Consider the following 20,853-nt stretch of genomic DNA (forward strand, 5'->3'; position numbering starts at 1 on the left):
GCTTATTAAAATTTAAATGTATCTAACACGCACTCATTTAGTACTTTCTTTCCACCCCCTTCAATCTAAGATTTTATACCCAAGCAAGCCAATCAATCAGCAGTACTGTACGTTCTAAAATTTTCGTTTGACGAGTAACAAATAATCCACACATTGCAATTTTAAGAAGCAAGAGCTTATTGTGTCAATCTATCCAGCACTTATTGATCTGGTGAACTAGGCCAGGTTGAATAACACTGATTTCTGGGATTTCTGGCACATAGCGTTTCTTTACATTGCAGTCGCATTCCGCATGATGCAGAACTGCAGTAGCATGATGTTTCAACTGGGAACCAAAACACTTCTAATAAATACAACAGCGGTATTATCAAGCACGTAAATGGCAGTGTACATCATTGCAATCAACAGATGCTTGACTATAATCAATGCTGTAGTTTGAATTTATTGTTCTTTTCATTTCTTGATTATTCATATATTTTCCCCTTTCTTCATTTCCCTGTGATTTTTCTATTTTATACAATTCTGACTAGTGCAATTCTGAAAAAAGAAAGAGAAGATCACATCTGGGGTCTTGTCTGAACTACATAGACCTTACCATCACGTATTACACCTTCAATGTCTTGAGGAGATCCATACAGCTCTTCAATTGCACTTCCTGCACGAGCGATGCTAGAGAGGATTGTTCGTCGAAAGTTATCATCAGTGATCAATGGATCAGATGAATAGTCGAGCACAACCTTCTCTTCTTCATCCATTGGCACACTGCAAAATAGTTAACTACTGATGAGCAAATAATAATGATAATGATAATAATAATGCAATCCTTTCAGTATGATTTAGTTTTCACGTAGGTTTATTTATTTCTGGGCTACATTGAGCATCTAGCCTATCAAAAGGTTTTAAGCCCATCACGGGTATCCGGTTCATATGATTGCAGCTAAATTCTACCAGACTTCCTGCCACTCATGTTTTGTAATGGGCATGACAATTGCTGAAACAGATTAAGCTGATTCTGCAGAAATTTCAAGTGCTGATTTGATATTATCAATCTCCTCCTGCTATCCACCGTCCCTTCTTCCCTGTTAAACTCATTGGATATCCACCCTGTCAGAGTTTTCTGATTATTATACCTATCATAAAGGCCTGCACCGGCATAACCTTCTAGATCTTCACCATTGGAGTCAGATCGGAAGATAATAGAACGTTTTATAAAAAGCCCAATGGGTTTGCTCGGGTAACCCAACACCTGCAGCATGTCAAAGTTGTAAGTGCAAACGGTAAACATAACAAGAAAAACTAGGGTGATTTATTAGCACTGTGGATATCATCATCTATTGCATAGATCCAGTTCTAGAAGCAACAATACAAGCAATTAGTTTACTTGAATTTGCTAGTCCTCCATGTCCACTTTAAAGTTCAAACAACCTAAAGAAAATATATGAAAGGTGCTTACCAGAGGAGTGTTTAAATCATTTTTCTTGCAGATAAAACTCAATGCACGGCCAGGATAAGCTCCAACTAGAGTTTCTCCAAGACCCTTCACCACCTATATCAAGAGGGAGCACTAAATCAATGCCTTTTGCTTCTTCCACCTAAAGTGAAAGAATTTCCAGTGGGAAAAAGCAAACAGTGAACCAAAAATACAATACCTCAGCATATATCTCAGATGAATCCCCCGAAGATGGATTGGTTGTATGAATAACAAATGCATAATCAGCATTTATTACTTCCTGAACTAGGACAGCCATGCAGAGATAATCATGGTCTAACTTTACTTTTCTTGTGCTGAAGTATGCCCTTTCATTCCATTTTGAAGCCCAGACCTGACAAGGAATTATGTAACAGATCAATGCCATGAACAGAGAAATAAAATAGTCAACATAATTAAACAGGCTTGACAAGAATTGGAAGAAACACTGCAAGGCACAGTTACAGGCAAGCATTCCCAGTGATCAAAATATAGCACACGCATGCCATGTTTGAACATGGATAAAATTAGGGGACCATCAAACATTTAGGAAAGGGGTACCTGTCGACATCTACAACAAGCAAGCAGGAGATACTATTCCAGTTATACAATCAAAGACTTAGTTCTCTCCAAGGTAGACTCATAAGAAATCACAATATGCCCACTTGTCATAAAATCACGAATAGAGTTGATGGACCAGAATTATATGAGTCAACCACAAACCATCATAAGGATGTGAGAGTTCTTCTAGGAAGAACAGAGCAAGAAATTGACAAAATTATCTGGAGATCAAAATGGTCTTTTCCAGCAAAGGAAAGCAGTCTACCTTCTTTATAGCCATCCATGCTTGCTCCCATCTTCGTTCACCTTCGTCACCAGGCCATGGCATCCCAGAACTTTGCATCTTGGTCTTCAGCTCTTGGACCTAAAATTTACTCTAGCCTTAATGATGACATTTAAATTTAAGTAACGATCATTGATACAACATTTAAATTTACTGGTTCACCAAAAAGTCGTGGCCAATCATGTCACTTCCATGTATATGTACCTCTTTGCTTCTAATAAAACAATTGATTTGCCATAAACAAATGTAAAGTGTACCAAATAATGAAAAGCCGAGGCAAAAATCTGTTTTATTGGGAGGTTTAGTAAAAGGATATTCCCATCGCCAGGATTTTACAACCAAAGTTAAGGATTTAAGACCCATATATAGATCTGAAAATGCCTGCATGTATGTTGCCTAACTTGTGATTGATTGATAGTCAAGGGGGGATAGAAACAAGGGGGATATATATTCGTTTATGATTGATATCCTCTGCTGGAGATATAAACATATCTATTTATGTTGACTGAAATAAATTTTGGGCATCATTAGTACAAAGAGCATACCAACTGTGGTGGTGCAGCCAGCTGTAAAACTGTATGGCGAATCTGTCCAAGAGCACTAGACTCTTCTGCCAAGTTTTTCTTCAACAGTTGCAACTTATTGGCCACTTCCTGCAAGTTAACGGGAGGGGGAGACAGAGAGAGTCAGGCGGAAAATTTCTGAACAATGACATTTACCAGGGCAAGTGCTAGATCCCAGGACTCAGGAGTGCATGCCAGAAATCAGATACGTTCTGAAGCTGACAAAAACTAAATTGCTGCTGACCATTGTGTAACTTCAAGTCATCCTCATTTAGATATTGATAATAATTAATTTTAGTAATGAGTTCATATTGCACATCCAACAATATCTTACTATTTGCCAAAGATATCAACGAAGGACAGAAGAAATAACTGTTTTCTTCCACATCACGACTTTCAAGAAAAATACAGTAGCATCACCTGATCATCAAGAAGTTTCACAATAACCAATCTTGACACCTAGCACAACATTAACTGGTGGATGGTTTGTGGATGTGCATCATACAAATGTCCTCTCATTACTCTCAGGTCAGGCATTTGCCTTGTTCAAATTCCATTTTGTCAAAAAATAATTCATTTGCAAGTTGGTTTTTAAAATTTTAAGCCCTCCTATTGAATTTCTACATTATCTGGCATGCATCCATTAAACAACAGAAACGGTGTTCACCCCATCTTGCAATCAATATCTGAACTGAGCCAGCTAGTCATGTCGATTTAGACATAGAAAACTGCTAGCAAAAGACAATGAAATTTAGAAATTGCAATTACCCAATTCAAATCCTCGTTTAGAACCTTCTCAAAAACTCCAAATGGTAAAGCAACTGATGTAGGAATCCCGATCCAAGACGGCACTTTTCCTTTCAAATATGAGATGTTGCGTGATTTGGCACCAACCTATACAAGAATCCTCATAAATATTTCACTAACCTATAAATGTACAGTTCAAACGACCATTGGGACATGGTATTGATTTCTAGAATGAGAAAAATAAAGCAGTTCATTAAACATAGATTATATCCCATTTTGTAAGCCTAACCATTTCACTGCTAAACTCCTCAGAAGATATGGCATATCTGCCTCTGAACTGCTTTCTGACCAACTTTATAGGTGAAGGACTGACTTCTTTCAAGTTAGTTGAACTTGAATCTGCTAGCTTGCCCTCCTTTAGTTCACTGTGATTCATCATTGGTAAAAACGAAGTTCAGTACAATAGTTGTGAAACAGTGCAGATTGTGAGCAACAATGGGTAAGCAAGCCATGGGACGATAGGATAACCTATATGCTATATCTGCCGAAGTTGGTTTCAGATGCAACAATTTCCCTTCATATGCTTTAAGGTCGGCCAGAATATCAGGATCAAAGCATGTAGCAAAGCAAACCTGCCATTGACAATGTTCTCCTCTTAACATTACCCAGCAAAGAATTGGACATAAATTCAAACTAACAGATGCTTGCCTTGCTGTTTCTTGCTCGCACAGAAACATGAGATAGCACATCAGGCATATCGGGTGTCAGCACAGCAACTGTACCATCCGGAATTTCTTCTTCTCCTTTTACTCGTTTTGCAACTAAGATTGTTGGGAACTTGTAAGTTTTATTCTGCACAGTGAGCAACTCATCCACAGCAACAACATATCCAACAGCTTCAACTGGGCTAATAACCTGCCAGCTGTTCCAGGACAACCACAATAGCATTTCAGAGCTACAGTCTGGTACTGCTACATATTTATTTTCCTATGTTTACTGTTCAGACGTACGATACTTGAATGCATCGGAAATTTCCTTTACCAGTCATTAATATTAAAATCCCTAATTTCCTAGTGATCAAATAGGAGCCAGTTGCATAGACACTAGCACGAATAACATGCTGACCTTCCTAGATGAGCAGTCTGCCGAAGAATTGGATCAAGTCGATTAAGAAGTGTAGATAATGCTGCAGCTGATCCAGCACGGATGATTTCTTCAGTGAATATGTTCAGCTGAAATGAGTCATAATGAGAGTGGGTAAACAAATAATCTAGAATATCGAGGAAAAAGGTTTTCACTTTCAGACAATTGAAACATACAGCCCACTGGTCCACTCCAAGCAATGATCCAAGATACTCCGCTGATGGTTGCAAAACATTCTGGTACCATTCTGCTTTGCAAGCAAGGGCAAGGCGAGTTCTGTCAAGGACTGATTTTGAAAATAACGCCCAGTGGTCACTTTTGCTATTTGACATACTTAGTGCAAGTTTCCATCCCTGCATATGCAATAAAAGCAAGTTCAAATGATAGTGGAAAGTTTCCATTTATCTAAATAATTGCAATACCATATTTTTTTCTTACAGGCAAGTCAAAACACGTATTTAAGAGTACCAAAGTCAAATTTTACCTTCAAGCAGTAAATAAGATCTTCATTATCATCTGATGAAAGTGCGAGATTTTCAAGAACCAAAGTGATGAAGTACATAATTTTCTGCTATCAAGGAAGTAATCAAGAAGATATATAAATTACAGAATGAAATTAAAAGCAGCACGTATGTAGAGAAAAAATTGGATAAAAGTTTGTTAAGAATAACACAAACTGAACATAGCATATAGCAAAAAGTAATTGTTGACAAGTAAGATTTACCTCTGGTCTAGCATTGTTTAATTCCTCATAACCCCGTTCAATAACTGTCCTAACAGTGGAGTCAAGTGCAATATCCAAAAATAAAAGATCCTTAAGACGATCCTTGGACTTAAATAGAAGAGTTCTAAGCTCCTGACGAGCCTCTAGCAAACCCTGTATTAAAATAAACAAAAGGGCCATGGTTGAAGTACAAGCGCAAATGGTAATTACAACTTCTGGCATCTAATTTTCTATTACCTCAAGAAGTGCTTCTACATTCTTATCTTCAACGTGTTCTAGTAGAAATTTAAGCAATTCCTGTTTGAAAGATACAGAACATACACAGCTGATTTTAGCATTCTATCATGTATAGATGACATCTAGATTGAAAATTCAAAATGAAGTTGAAAACATTACTGGGAAACCAGATGGCAAGCCTGGAACGGGATTTGTTTGCACTCCAACCATGAAGCCTTGACCCTGAGGAGGGAAGAGAAAAGTATTATCAAACCTAAGGAAAGAAAACTTTGTGCAGCAACTTCAGCAAGTGGCATTACCTCAGATCTGTAGCCCATACAATTTCCAATAGCAGAGTCAAGATCTGCACCTGAATGAACTGCCTAAATTCAAAATAAAAAAATTATATCGTATCAAAATATTGAAGCCAAGGGTGGGAGTCAAAGGAAGTTCACTTAACATCAAAAGCAAATAGTTTACAACTTAATGGACTCATAAACAAAATAGAGAATTCTTATCACTAACACCTATATGATCAGCTACAATCAACTTGGTGTTGGCTACTTAGATCCATATCCTCCATTTAGTTTCTTATTATCTAAACTTCCTGTACACTGCTTTAAAACCAGCATAACAATTCTTTGAAATGATCATCTAGTATTACTTCAGCTTGTTTCATTTGTTTCTGCATTTCTAGTGCCTTCCTCGACAAATTTCCCATCTCAATTAAGTGAAGCAGCCACCAATTCGTCCCTCTACAATCTGGCTTCTAATCTCAACCAACAACTGGTTGCGCATGCGCACGTGTCATGCATTAACAGTCAAATTCATAGAGATATGAGAACCAAAAACTAAACAGGGTGCAATTCTTCCATAGCAGGTGCCGAGGGTTTGAAAGAGAAAATGGTCATTATTTAGCAAGTCAAAACAGAAGCAACAAGATAGGGTGCATTGCCATAGTGTAATGGGTTTACAATAGGTAACAGGCATTATTTAAACCATGGAGCTCCCCTCCACCTGTCTTGAATTGGTGCCACCTTCTGCCTTTCCAAAGGATGTATACATTTCATATATGGTTCTTTATTATGTTAGTATAGATATATCTCAACATCCTTTGTCTCATGCTAATCTTACCAAGATGTTGCTTCTTCACCACCCAACTATGACTGCTGTAGATCATGGCTGGCCCACCAACACTTCGCAGACGATCACAAACAACATAAAGTTTTAAATACCTTATCTCATGCTAACCTTATCAAGATGCTGCTTCTTTATTAACCAACATCAACTACCATAGAGTATGGCTAGCCGACCAACACCTCCTAGGTGATCTCAAACAATATATACAGCTTCCATACATACATAGGCTCATACAATCCACACCATTTGATTATCCCACATGCTTAAAAATTCTTAAATTGACCAGGACATAAATCATTTCATGTTTAGCACTTGATTGAAAACCATTATCTGTAAGAAGCACCCAACCAAGAAAAATATGTAGCAAACAATGAGACATTGATAACAAATCAAGTGCAGTCTTTATGTTCAAACTGAACTACACATGAAGCTTTGATATTAATGACTTGGACAACTAACCTTCAAAGTCCTCATATAGTTTCCAAGATCACGCAAGAGACCATCCCTTTGATCTCTCCTGAAATTTGGTTCGGAATGGATGGCACGATCATAACTTAAAAGTCTCTCTTTTGTTATTCCATTATCATTCAAAGTTTTCCAGTACACACTGATGTCAAAGTCGCTTTTAATGCAATCAATTAATGCCTGAAAGAAGAAGTAATTTATATATATATATATAAAAAAAAAACATTTTGAAATCACTAAAAGTGTATGATCAAATTCACATTTGCACCACCTGGCAGATTATGACATCATCAGGACTGGTGTTATTATGCAACTTCTGATGCCATTCCTCCATCATTCCACCTTTGCAATCATTGTTTCTCTAGAATCAACAAATAGTTAGCTAATCAGTCTTACAATGAACTCACATGCTAAGGAAATATATAGAGAAAGCAAAGAGAGAAAGATCCACTATAGACCTGTATCACTAGGATTTCATCCCGAATACGTTGTCCCACATCCCCTTCACCTCCTCGACCAACAGTGGACATAATCATTCTCAAGAGCTCCCGATGCTGTGGATTGTTTGCATAAATATCCTGAACCAAGTTTGTAAGCCTATCCTGAGCTTTACTGATTTCACTGCACAGGTAAGTGACTAATAAGAAATAATTTGTCATTCCTTTCAGAGAGCAGTGAAAAGCGTAGCTGGGTTGGGTCAGTCGCTTTTGAAGTCAATTTTCGAGAGGAATGAACGTGAAAATTTTCATATCACAAAGGTCTGACGCTCATTAGATAAAATAGTTTATCATAGTACTCATTTAATCAAATGTTTTACCGTGGTTTGACGTTGTAGTTTTTATTCCATATGAGCTGCCTTGTGGCCATAAAGCGCATCCAGACAAAGATCCCAGCAAGACCCAATTCCCCAGCATCCTTGGCTTGATCCATCAAGTCTGCCGCAATATTGAATCTAACAAAATGAAGGAGAAGTATAACTTATTACTACCAGAACAACAAACAAAATTATCTTAGAAGGGTAGATATGAGCTCACATGTCAAATCAGTGAAGTTATGCAGCAACAAACTGGATTCAGAACTCCTAGTGCATTAATCAAATATATCAAAATTTCAATACCACCATGAATAAAAAGCTAAATAAGAGACTTTCTTATGGATGCTTAAGTCCACTAACCCAGTGTTCACTTATTGTGTAAATAAGGAGAAAAACAGGGAAGGTGGGAACAAACAGGGTTTCATGGCTGTTTCTTCATTATCACCTAATTAGCAAGGCACCATCACAAAAGAAATTACGAGAAAAAAAAGACACATTAAGTTTCACGGAACTACAAATTTTTGAAAAACAAAAACAATGAGGCATTATCACTTTCTTTTCCTCTGTGATCTTTGATATTAATATGATGCAAGCTAAGCTCTAAGAAGCAAAAGTTTAGAGATCATTCACATTTCTTCTACAAGTTTTCATTCTATAATCTATAGGGGTAGCTGTTGCACGCCATAGACTGAGCATTTAGCAAAGCAAGTTAATTTCAAAGGTCAACAAGGTGAAAGGAGCATTGTGTTCCATTGCTTAACTTTATGGCGTGGAATGTGATTCAACTTATAAGACATTAAATATCACTAAAAAGGGCAAGGGTGCCATGCTTTATGGGATGGAAGCCCTTTATTGCTTTGAAAGACGAAATAACATTATAATTATTTTTTTTACTTTAAAAAATTCGAAGTGCATATAGCCCAGCTTTATTCCTACTCCTTTATGTGTTAATCCCATTCCATAATAGTACGGAGAGACCAAATAAATTCCCGTAAGAGTTGCTAATAATCAAAATTGAAAAAAAAATGACAGCAGTTCTAAATATTATATAAAAAAATCTATTGTTAGAGACAATATTGTTTTTTTTTAATATGCCAGTAGTGCATGCAGCGTCTTCACATAATCACTTTGATAATAATTATAGCAAACAGATTTATTATTTCATAACTAAAAATTGTAAGCATCTGTAATCCTTTCACTGCAATCTTTTTTACAAGTATTGGATAAAGCCTCATCAGAGTTTTCGAAGCCTTATACCTAAGGTAGAAGGTATAAAATGAAGCTTCGGGGGCTGTTTAGCATCATTTGAAATAAAAGGCACTTTAAAGCATATATGTTGAAGCACGTTTTACAACCACAGCCACAGCTATCAGTTAAAACATACCAAAAACCACCACTGAACCAAAAAAAATATTTCTTTTACAACCTTCGGGGGTTGATAGCTATCAGTCAAAACAGTTATCATTCATTTAATCCTTTCATTAAATATGAGTGACAAGTTGTTTAAGTTAAACCCTAAAAATTAGGGTTTTCAATTTGAGATTTGACAAATTTCAATTTAGTCTTTATTCTTCCAATTTCTTTTAATTGCACCCGTAATTGCCTCCCAACTTTTTCATGCAATGTAACCCCTGCCAAACTCAATTGGCAGCCCTAAAGTTCAGTGTCTTTTCCAATTCGGTCCTTGGTTCCCGATTTATGAAAATTAACCTTCAATTGATCATCAAACTTTTAATTTTTTTCAATTTGCCCCCCTGATTTTTCCTATTTTAGTCTTTGAAGTCTTGCACCTTTTATAGTTTAGTCCTTGGTTTTGAGTTTCTTCAATTAAGTCCTGAATTGCCAATCAAACTTTAATATTTATGCAATTAAGTCCCTGATTTGAACAAATTAGCTTTTCAAAATTGAAATTCAACCCCTAGACTTCAATTCCTTTCAATTAAAGCCTAAATTGAACTCAAAAACCAATTTTCCTTGCAATTAAACCCTCAATAAATTCAATTAAACCCTGAAAAATTTCAATTGAGTTCTTAAACATTTGAGTTCTTAAACATCCAATTTTGAATTTTCTTTCCAAATTGATTTTTTCTTGTCAATAAGGCCTTCACCAGTCAAAATTGAATTGTAAATTTTTTAACTTTGGATATTTTGATCCTTCTTAACCAGTCTTCGGCAATTTTCTAGACATTCTTCATGTTCTTCCCACTGATATTTTTTTTCCAACTTTTTTCACTTTTTTCTTGTATTTTGTGTTTCTTTTTTTTTTTTTCTCTTTTTTCTGATTTTTTTATATATTTATGTGGGGCCCCAAAATGAATAACAACAACTTATATCTCTAAGATATTCATCACTCTTTTAGTCACTTTGAATGCTTTGATGCAGGCTAATGATTGGCAAGCTTATAGATTCTAATTAATTTCACTTCCACTTGAGCACTTTATAGGTAAGATTGATAACACTACCAGGTCTCTTCTGCCTAGTTACTCACACTCAACACTGCAATTTTTTAGCTCAGAGGAACTGCAATCTCTTTGAAGCTCCCCCATCAATTTTTTTTTTTTTTTTTTTGACACTAATGAATTTTGGAAACCCCCCCTCCTGGCGCTCTCCATTAAAAAGCTTCAATGTCTAATATTTCAATCCTAACCCTTCCATCCAATTTGGTACCATTCCTTTTACTTCAGTAAAATATGTTTACTTATGTTCAAAGAACACAATTTAGTGGAGTTCAATTATTATGTAAACTAGAAAAGGGCAGGAAAAAATTGAAATAATGAGGGTCTCGTTTAAGAAATAAAATCAGAAATCTGTGTGTTTCCATTAGCAAACAGGACCAGGACAGCTGGGTTAGGATTGAAACAAAATGCTGACATTGTGACTTTATAGGGACCGAGCTGGAACATTTTGGAAACTGTAGGGAAACAATATGGTTTACACTAAAATTTAAAGAAAATAAAAGGCTTAGATACTAGAGAAACAAATAAAAAAACTCTAGAAAATTAAATAGAAGCACAGACACAGAGGAAACATCCCACTAACCACAGATCAGACTAAACAAGCTTGGAAAGTTCTATGTCCTGAAATTTATGGCTGTTTCTTTGACACTAAGAAGGTAATAATACAGGATGGGAACACTCTCTATGCTACTTATTCCTACAATTTCAATTGGCTTCCCAGTTGTAAAGAATCTGAGCAACAATTATTGGCATCTTCACTTGATCTTAAAGAAACAAAGACTGCTAATCTCTAGCTACGAGTTTAACAAAGAAAATGAACCAATGACTCACCACCACGTCTAAATAGAGAACGCTGATCTAGACTACGTGTTCTTTCAACACATGCAAGCAATATAACAAAACAAGATGAGCATTTAGAAAGGTGTAGTGCTTTATGCTGACAATAACTAGCACATTTCATATAATTTGTTGCAACAAGAACAGCAAAATTTTCTCAAGATAAAACACAAAAAAGAAAAGGATTAACTACAAAAATACCCCGGAAAGACTTGTTACCAACGTTGCCCTTCACTTTTTGCATTCATCTATTTTACCCTTACTGTTATCTCAAGTTTTCAATTCTACACTTTCGTCCTCTTTTCATCCAATTTTATTAACAAAATCCATTAAACACTCATGTGGAAACTCTAGAATTTAAAGACTATTACTGTTTAAGAATAGAAAAAAAAAAAGTAAAGATACAAATATTCAATTTAAACTAAAAACTTTGGAAAAACTGATTTTGTAGACCCAAAATTTTAAAAATAATACAAATTTAAAGTTAGAAGCTAAGAAAATTAACATAAAAAAGAAAGAATAATTGATTCTTATTTAGAAAAAAACTAGGACCGGGGCCGTTTCACTGCGAGCCAGATCAATATCCAACGACTGTATTAAAAAAGAGTGTCACAATTTTTTTCTGCATGCAATAAAATATTTGAAATGAAGATTAAAAGCTTGATCAATGTATCAAATAAAATTAATCGAGCATCATATGCGTTAATAAATGGAAAAAATGTTGGTGTGGTTTGTTCAACCTAACAGGTCAAAAGCAAACTGGTCGCCTTGTTCAAATGGCGATCTGGTTATAAAACAAAATTAATGTCGTCGTCATTTTAACTCCTACCTGAACCTAGATCAAATATGACACAGACTGTTGAAGGATTAAATCGCAAAAAAATCTAGAGAGTGAAATAAAAAGATGGCAACACATTTTATTGACTCGCGCTAACTTGCGAAATCAACGACTTGGGTAATGGACAACCATAACGAATTAAACCGATTGGACAATCTGCCTCTTTCTTTTTCCTTCCCTTATTCTCTTTCCGGCTTGGCTTTGACCAAGTCACAACTGACCCTGGATTCGATTAAAGAATGAAGATGAAATTTTAAATATAAATAAATATTGAAGGATGAAACTAAAAAAACATTAGCTTAAAAGAAAAAATCAAGCAAACCCGTGCGAATTTCCTAAATCGGGGTTAATCATTTAAACTCGCAACCCGTGAAATCCTAAATCTAGATTTAATCAAAAAGTTCAATTTCAAACCAATTTAATGTTTGAGAATGAAATCGTAAGAAAAAAAAATTGTCAAAGCAAAAAAGAATTGAAAAAAAAATGAGGACATCACATGGGAAAAAAATTGGAGGATGAAATCGTAAAAACAATTTAATTCTAAAAACTATCTAAAACAAAATAAACATCAATCAAAAGAATGAGGACCAAATTTAATAGATAAAAAATTAAAAGATGATGAAACTGAAAAAATAATCAAATTCTATAAACCATCTCAAATAATAAAAATAATAATCAAAAGAAAATGGATTAAATTTGAAGGAAAAAAAATTGAGGGGTTGATTTCGAATTCTAAAGTGCCACGTGCAAAAACTAAGGTGGAGAAAGTAAAGAAGAAAAAAAACAAGAAAAGTTCATTAGCGTCAAACCAGAAGTCAGAACGACACATACATTGCCATGGAATGGAGGGGCTACCAAGAAAACTCCAATCACGCCAAGAAAGGTTGTCCTTGACCACTAGAAGCCTCGCACACGCCGCCCAAAAATAGCGGAAAGATCGAGGCGCTGGCGTGTGCATAGCATACATAAACAACTTTTTTTTTAATATTATATATATCAAAAGACTAAATTGTCCCTAAGACAACATATATATTACAACCAAAAAAAAAAAAAAAAACCAAAGCAAAAAAGACAAAATAGCCTTTGGTTAATAATTCATGAATTTTTTCTTTTAAAGGGTACTAATGCCATTTTGATGTACTAATAAGAATGAAAAGACGAAAATGAATGTGGAAGGCAATTAATTATTTTTTTATTTTTAAGGGTAATTTAAGTAATTTTACTATACTAAAAAAGTAAAAAGACTGAGGTAATAACCGATAAACTATGTGTAAAGACAGAATTACCTCCAAAGGCAAGTTCATTAATTTTTTTTGGGAAGGAGAAAAAAATAATTACACTGTAGTGGTGAATAGTAAACTAAGCCTATGGGCACAGAGTTTTTGCCTTCTATATTAGTTTTTTTTTTTTTTGTTATTTTAAAAAACATTAAATTTTCAGGTTTTAATTTAATTTATTTCAATTTTTTACTATCAATTTTACTCATTTCATTCAAGATTTAATGAGTTTAACAATTCTAGATTTACCGCATAGATGTTTAACGGAATATGTCAACTAATATGGATGCAACGTGGATGGAAGGGTACAATTGAAAGAATTCACTAATATTAAGGGTAAAATTGATGAAAGTGATTGATGAAGGGTAATATTGATAACAGCCATATAGGTGAGGTGTGCTTTTGCAGTTAACAAGAAAAAATATGTATACATAAACATTTTACTGACCTGTGCATGAAAGACTTCTGTGCCTCACTCTCCATTTTTGCAATTTTATCCAACAACGCCCTGGCAGTACCTATGCCATCACCAGCATCCTTTGTCGAGAAAATCCAATTAGTAAATATAAAAAAAAAATGATGAAAAGCAGAGTAAAAGAAATATTTGTTGCAACCTTTTGGACATGCTTAGATCCTCTGCCAAATTCAATATAAAAGTCTGAGCCATTATTCTTTATCCATCTTCCATTAGACAAAAGGACAAATGGCATCCCTATGAAAGTATCTTTTTCAATCTCCATTTCAAAAGATTGCACCTGTTAATAGGTACATTGTAGAATTGAAAGGTATTGTTAGATTTCAAAGCCCTTTGGGACACAGGAGGACGCAAAACATCTAACATCCCACCTGGTATGAAAATTCAGTAGAGGACTCATTTTTAAGCTGTGTTTCAGCAGCCACCTGAAGAGAAATCGAACCAGGAGGCAACACATTTGGAGGTGGCTCCTGCAAAATCATGCATGCATTCATTACATCTGAAAATGTAATGGAAAAACTGGCTACGGATTATAGAAGATGAAGACAGTGATATCGATTCTAAAGGGCTATATCATCTTGAGTGATGTGTCTAAAGTTAATGTTTAAAGAATCTTACCAACCATTCTCCAGCCTTTTTAGATAAAGCCCAGTGAAGAGTAACTGGCTGTTCCAAATCAGTGGCCAAATGAACCTTCACCTTACCACCAGGCTTGGTTACAAGTACCTTGACAATGTGTGAGGAGATTTAAAGTTAAGAAAAGTTTCATCAAGTGAAAAACTGTAATTGATGGAGCAGAGGGACAAAGATAATTAGCTCATCCTGTACCAAAAGTTCCTTATCAGCAAGCTTAAAGATTTTCTTGTTCAGCACAGCACCACCATCATGTTCTTCCTTCTTCTTAGCAAAAAGCTCAACAGCCTTCAAGACTTTTGATTCCACTGAAGCTTTTCCCTCTGCAGATTTAGAAACCTTGTCCTCTACAGATTTAGCAGCATGTTTGTTGACAAGCTGCATTATGTCCCACTTTTTGCGCTGAATTCTTTCATTGCTAAAATACCTTTTGTTTTGAAGTTGCTTTGACTCCTCAGTCTTGATTTCTCCTTTAGTAATCTTCTTCTGAATCTCATCGATAGAGACACCTTTGTACAGTTCAGTTTGCAACTCCTCTCTTGCCTTTTCAAATTCCCTCTATATGCATGCAAACATTATCCAGCAAATGCCACATACAAGTAATCAGGGGAAGTCTCATTAAATTGTAAATGGAAACTGACATGTGTCAGTTTACTTTAGCAGAAGCAACTAAAACAAAAAACAAAACATTACAGAAACTAACCAACCAAGAAAAGTAAGGAAATTTACCAGTTGCTGCTCCGGAGAATAATTGGGTTTCCCTGCCTTTTCCCATCTGATATAAGCTTGTATTTGCACAAGATCATCCGGTATTCTGTTTTTTATTTTAGAGACAGATGGCTCCTTAATTTCACATCTATCATTTTTGTTTGTTAGTTTTGCTCGGAGATCCTCAATGGAAGTACCTCTGGCTACTTCCTCCAATAGCTCAAAGCGAGCAGATTCATATTCCTCCTATCACAAGAAAAATTATCCACTAAAAGTACAACAAAATACTTGAAACCTTAAAACCATAGAATTATAACTTTAACCAAGAAAAGGCTATTCCTTGGAGCATTGGTAGAAGTCTTGGGATGGCAAGCATTAGCTAAAAGTTCAACTCTTGTCAGCCAACACTTTATGAAAAAACACTAAAGGCAGGACAACCTCTAATTTCTCAAGCCAGAGACCTCACTTCAAGGGATAGTGACCTTTTTCAATGTACCAAATACATGATCGGAATAATTCCATACACCATTTCATTATTTAATAGTTTGTAACGAATTGTTCCTCTCGAAGTCATACACTGTTCAAGCATATAAATTTTGGTTTCTAGCCAGTTATTATCACCCTGATCTCTTACTAAAGGTATGTCATACAATGCTAGGAAGAGAGGGAGATCATTGTGATGGATCGGATGGATTTCTGACAATGAAACAAGGAATTGAGACGAGAAAACATAAATAAGTGAGGGAGAGAGAAATAGAGAACCCAAAGAATATTGTCTGAAAAGGGCTTATCAAAAGGGTTTAGGAGAATTGCATGTGCAAAGAAAAAAACCATGACACTAGTGTTTCCTTGCTGACAAAAGAGAAAACAAACAGGGAAGAAAAAATGCAAAATTGAAATACTTTAGCTTGACCGTACAGATAGTTTGTCTTTATAATTAAACAGCTGCTTAATACTTGCCTTCTCTTGCTCAGGGGTATACATTTGTTTACCCTTTCTTTCCCACCTTAGATATGCTTGAATCTGTACAAGTTCTTCAGGAACTGAGACATTAGGAATTATCAACTTCTCTCTCATGGGTAACTTGATATGAAAGTTCTGGCCATTATCCTTAAACCTGCCAAATTATGATAAAATAACAAAAAGAATCATCCCATTGTAATGAGCTCATAAAACACACAGGGAGCTAGAAAAAGCAATATTATACAAGCTCACCACTTATTCTTTGCTTCATCAACTACAAGAAACTCTATAGCTTGCGTTGCAGGATCATCAATCGCTATGCTGATGTAAGAATTGGAACCAGACTAGGAAAAAAAACAAAATATAAACAAGCTAAAATTAATCATTTAGATCAGCAAAACTTTTTTTGGCCAAATGATAGGCAAAGAATCTCGTTTTTTTCTTTTTCACTCTTACCTTTATAAAAGGAGATCGGAGGGCTCTGTTCTTATAATTTGTTGTTCCATTTGGTTGACGAGAAGGAAGCACCCACTTTCTGACACAAAAGAAAACCAACAAAAGAAAGAAAGATATCTGAAACTACAATGACATAAACCGAATTGAAAACAAAGCATAGCCCAAATATAGCCTAGTGCGGGTACACAGGACTCACTCCTTTCTATCAAGTATTGCACCCCAGTGTAGGAGCAATGAATCACTACTATAAGTGATTTGAATATTTATTTGTGCGATGGATGCAGCCGAGGAATTGCTGACAAAAACCTGCTCAGTTAGAAGAAAGGAATCTGTATCACATCTACAATAACCAACAAAAATACCATAACTTGCTCCAGTCATACATAGTTGACTATAAATACCTGCATTTCAATATTTCCATCAAGGTTGAATTTTCCTGCAAGCTGCTGCACGGAAAGGGTTTGTTAAAACCTCCCAATACTCGGAGGACCAAAAACTGATGTGCATAACATAAGATTCATCCTACGCGAAATCAATTTGAATTTAGAAATGCAAAATAGCTGTTAAGTTTTATTATTATTAAAAGAAATTACCTCAGAAGAGGGCTCCATGGCTAAGACAGCTCGCGGAGTGAAAATAACAGAGCGGCGTGATCCTCCGATGCCTGATTCTGATCTCCTCAGTTTCAAATCGTTTCCAGAAAAGCTGGACGACCTACGAGCAGCTTTAAACAAATATTTTGCAACAATTCCAGAAGAATCGAGCTTGCTTCGATGCTCTAAACTAGCTGGACGAAGCAAACTCTGGTAGTGGAATAATTTATGATGCCATATGTTGCTATTACTCATACTCTTACGATTATTCCTTCAAATTTGATCCTCTTATTAACCTTCAAGGATTCTACTAAACCCTAAATGTAAATGAAAAATCAAAAGATTAAGACGAAAAGAGATTGCTTTAAGCTAAAGCAGTAGAATTCAAAATTAGATTCATCATTTATATGCAAACAGTTGAGCACATTTCCAATTTTCTCAAACAAATTCGAAAACGAAGAGATGCAGAGATGAAATTACCTTGAATTAACTGAATTAGAGGAAAGGAGGAGAGAATTCAGACTGTGCTTTTGTAAGGAAATTTTTTTGGAGGCAAAGAGAGAGCAGCGAGCGTTTAAGATCCTTCCAGTGATTCAGTGCATTGCAGACCATGCGAACGATATGGCGATTTCATCACATCATTGATTGCGTGGCCATTTCTTGTGCGTCCACGTTTCTTAAAAGCTCGAGATAGGAGGAGGGAAGCGTGGGGTCCGTTACCACTGCTGACTTTTGATATTTCTACTTTTAAAAAAAAAAACAAAATTTGACTGCCCCTTGTTTACATTGCCATTTTCAATATTTACCATTTTATATTCCCAATATTAAGATTTTTTAATTTTCTAGTTCTCATTTATTTAATTATAAAAAAATAATTTACATAAAAATAATTTTTTTAATAAATTACCATGCAGACTGAAGTGTGAATTTATAAATAAAAAAGTGTAAGTCTAGTAAATTTTAAATAACTGGAAATAATGAAAAATGATTTTATTTTTCTTAAGGAAAGTTGATAAGATGGACAACATGAATAAATGCCTTGAATATAATTGGGCAAGAGAGTTGCCCATCCACGCAAGCAATTCTTCACTTCTTCTTTCAGCTTGGCTATATGCTGCTGTGGTATCCATTCTTTTTGGTTCCACAAATATTCAGGTATCGTCAAATTTCATTTTATTTTATTTTTTACAGCACATCACAAAATCACATTCTCGTAAATTAATGCAAACAATATCATATACTGGATAAACTTATTTTTCTAAATTGTATTTAAAATATTAATAGTAGATGTGATTTAGGAATTTAGAATTATATCATTAATCATTAATCATTACTATATATATATATATATATATATATATATATATATATATATATATATATATTAATAAACTTTAGCATTTAGAATGATCATAGAGGTTACTTGAAAGATTATTAAAGTTTTAAGTTTTATTAAAAAATTATTTTTTAAATTTTCATATATTTATTTGTCATTAGAAAAGTTGGTCAACGAAAAACATTTTTCAGTCAAAAGAAAATTTAGCTTGGTTTCCAGAAAAGTGTTTTCCTTTTATTTTGGATGGAAAACAAATTCTAGAAGTTGTGAAAAATTTTAAAATGTCATATTATTTATTGATTATATCAAATTTGGTCCTCAAACTTGATTGCTCTATATATTTTTCAAAAAATATTTTTTTTTCAATTTCATCCTTTAGAATTTAATTTTTATATTAACTTTTATCCTCATTTTTATGATTGTTATTTGCTTTTCTCTTATTATTTTTTAATTGAAATTTTTTATCTATCAAATTTAGTCCTCATTCTTTTTATTGTTACTTATTTTATTTGAAATAATTTGTGAAATTATAGTTATTATTATTTTAATTTCATCATCTTTCAATTTTTTTTATCTGTTAAATTTAATCTCTATTATTTTTTATTTTATTTGAGATAATTTATGAAATTATATTTTTTTTCAATTTCATTCTCATTTAACTTTTTAATTTGTAAGATTTGTTCCTCATTATTTTAATAAACTTCAAAAAAACTAAAATATTAATAAGTTATTTTTCAACTTATTTTTCATGATATAACTAAACACTTGAAAGTGTTTTCCAACTTATTTTTCATGACACTACCAAACATCAAAAAAAAATTTATTTTTTAAAAAATCACTTTCTAAAAAAAAAAATTTAGCAAATAAACAGACATAAAATTCTTCTCCCTCGCCTAGGAAGACTGCCTAAAAAGTGCATTGTTTTGAGTGCATTAACCAGTGACACCAACACAAAAATTTTGCATAGTCTTACTTAATAATAATTAATTATCATTTATAATTATAAAATAAACTCCAATAATAAAATATTGTTAGAAACTTAGATTGATTTTTATAGGGTTTTCACTATGATATTTTAATAATAATTATATATTTAAAAAATCAGAGAAAATATCTCTGTTACTTATACACTAAATTTTAATTAAAAATTAAAAATTATAAAATTAGGTTCTCTTTATACTGTTTGTAATAACTATGTATATATTAGAAAAAAAAAGTTGGTAAATAACAGTTCAGGTACAGGTTGGGTAATGAAATGAATGAACTCTATGTATGACCTAATTGAAATTTGATCAGGTAAAAATTTTGACCCTTATTAAACCAAATAAAAACCCGACCCAATCATATTGATAGAGTGATATCATATTTTTCTTTTATATTTATCATTCCCTTAACACATGTTTAAGTTCTATAATAATAATATTTTATCTTTAATTTTTAACTCAATCTAATGCAACTTAAATTTTTTATTTATTTTTAGTTTTAAATTATTTTTTTATTTTTTTAAATTATTTTGATGTGTTATTGTTAAAACTAAATTTTAAAAAATAAAAAATATATTATTTTAATACATTTAAAAAAAATTTAAAAAAATTTAGTATATTTTTAAAAATAACCATTAGGAGAGCGTTTGGAAACTCGGGCCAACCCACGTTTTTAAAAAATTCAAAATGATTTTTTTTTGTTAAAAATTAATTTTTTTGTATGTTTTGGATCGTTTTGATGTGCTTATCTCATAAATAATTTTGAAAAAATAAAAAAACATCATTTTTATGCATTTCAGAATGAAAAACACTTTAAAAAACAATCACAATCACGCTTCCAAATAGACTCTAATACCTAAGTATTCACTGCTTTTGTAAAGTATCCACGTAATTGTATGACATGTATTTTGGTGCCACGAAATATCAATTTGCCACATTTCTTAAAATATGCTTTTGTTTGTAATCCATTTCTCTATTAATAATCTTATTTATTCATCTCGCTATGAATAATGTATATGTTAAATTTCTATGAATAATGTATATGTTAAATTTTTGTAGGGTGTGTTTGTTTTGCATTAAATATTTTGCAAGAAAGTATTTATTAATATTATTATTTATTTCGTGTGAAATACTTAAAAAATAGTTTTAATAATATTTTATAAAATTAATTAAT

At 33.6% G+C, this 20,853-nt stretch overlaps 1 protein-coding gene across 6 annotated transcripts; it reads right to left on the reverse strand.

Moving 5' to 3' along the window:
• Nucleotides 1-392: 392 nt before the first annotated feature.
• Nucleotides 393-17,948, reverse strand: LOC18101689 (alpha-glucan water dikinase, chloroplastic). Of its 6 annotated transcripts, none has more exons than XM_024607797.2 (34): nt 17,841-17,948; nt 17,361-17,677; nt 17,169-17,210; nt 16,964-17,073; nt 16,768-16,846; nt 16,564-16,655; nt 16,309-16,465; nt 15,370-15,594; nt 14,836-15,198; nt 14,626-14,733; nt 14,379-14,477; nt 14,147-14,287; nt 13,981-14,069; nt 8,128-8,262; nt 7,769-7,931; nt 7,582-7,671; nt 7,305-7,490; nt 6,026-6,088; nt 5,886-5,948; nt 5,727-5,786; nt 5,490-5,642; nt 5,250-5,333; nt 4,942-5,118; nt 4,748-4,854; nt 4,331-4,544; nt 4,151-4,254; nt 3,912-4,047; nt 3,644-3,769; nt 2,858-2,965; nt 2,295-2,393; nt 1,650-1,823; nt 1,454-1,546; nt 1,131-1,246; nt 393-762 (listed from the first exon to the last, which is right to left on the reverse strand). In XM_024607797.2, the coding sequence occupies exons 2-34, from the start codon at nt 17,613-17,615 to the stop codon at nt 558-560; spliced, it is 4,416 nt and encodes a 1,471-aa protein (XP_024463565.1). In that variant the 5' UTR covers nt 17,616-17,677; nt 17,841-17,948; the 3' UTR covers nt 393-557. The 6 variants fall into 6 exon arrangements, with proteins under 6 accessions (XP_024463565.1, XP_052311442.1, XP_052311445.1 ...); XM_052455482.1 differs by having other exon boundaries at nt 5,250-5,336; nt 17,169-17,213; XM_052455485.1 differs by having other exon boundaries at nt 5,250-5,336; nt 17,169-17,213; nt 17,361-17,481; nt 17,841-17,939.
• Nucleotides 17,949-20,853: the final 2,905 nt, after the last annotated feature.

Source organism: Populus trichocarpa, chromosome 8 (assembly GCF_000002775.5).
Source record: "Populus trichocarpa isolate Nisqually-1 chromosome 8, P.trichocarpa_v4.1, whole genome shotgun sequence".
Classification (NCBI taxonomy): domain Eukaryota; kingdom Viridiplantae; phylum Streptophyta; class Magnoliopsida; order Malpighiales; family Salicaceae; genus Populus; species Populus trichocarpa.

What these genes read in the sequence shown, in the direction of transcription:
- LOC18101689 (XM_052455482.1), bottom strand. Translation starts at nt 17,615, where the DNA reads ATGAGTAATAGCAACATATGGCATCATAAATTATTCCACTACCAGAGT. An exon ending in GATGAAGCAAAGAATAAGTG is followed by an intron (nt 16,466 to 16,563) that starts GTGAGCTTGTAT and finishes ATAATTTGGCAG; the next exon opens with GTTTAAGGATAATGGCCAGA. An exon ending in TTGGAGTGGACCAGTGGGCT is followed by an intron (nt 4,855 to 4,941) that starts GTATGTTTCAAT and finishes GACTCATTTCAG; the next exon opens with CTGAACATATTCACTGAAGA.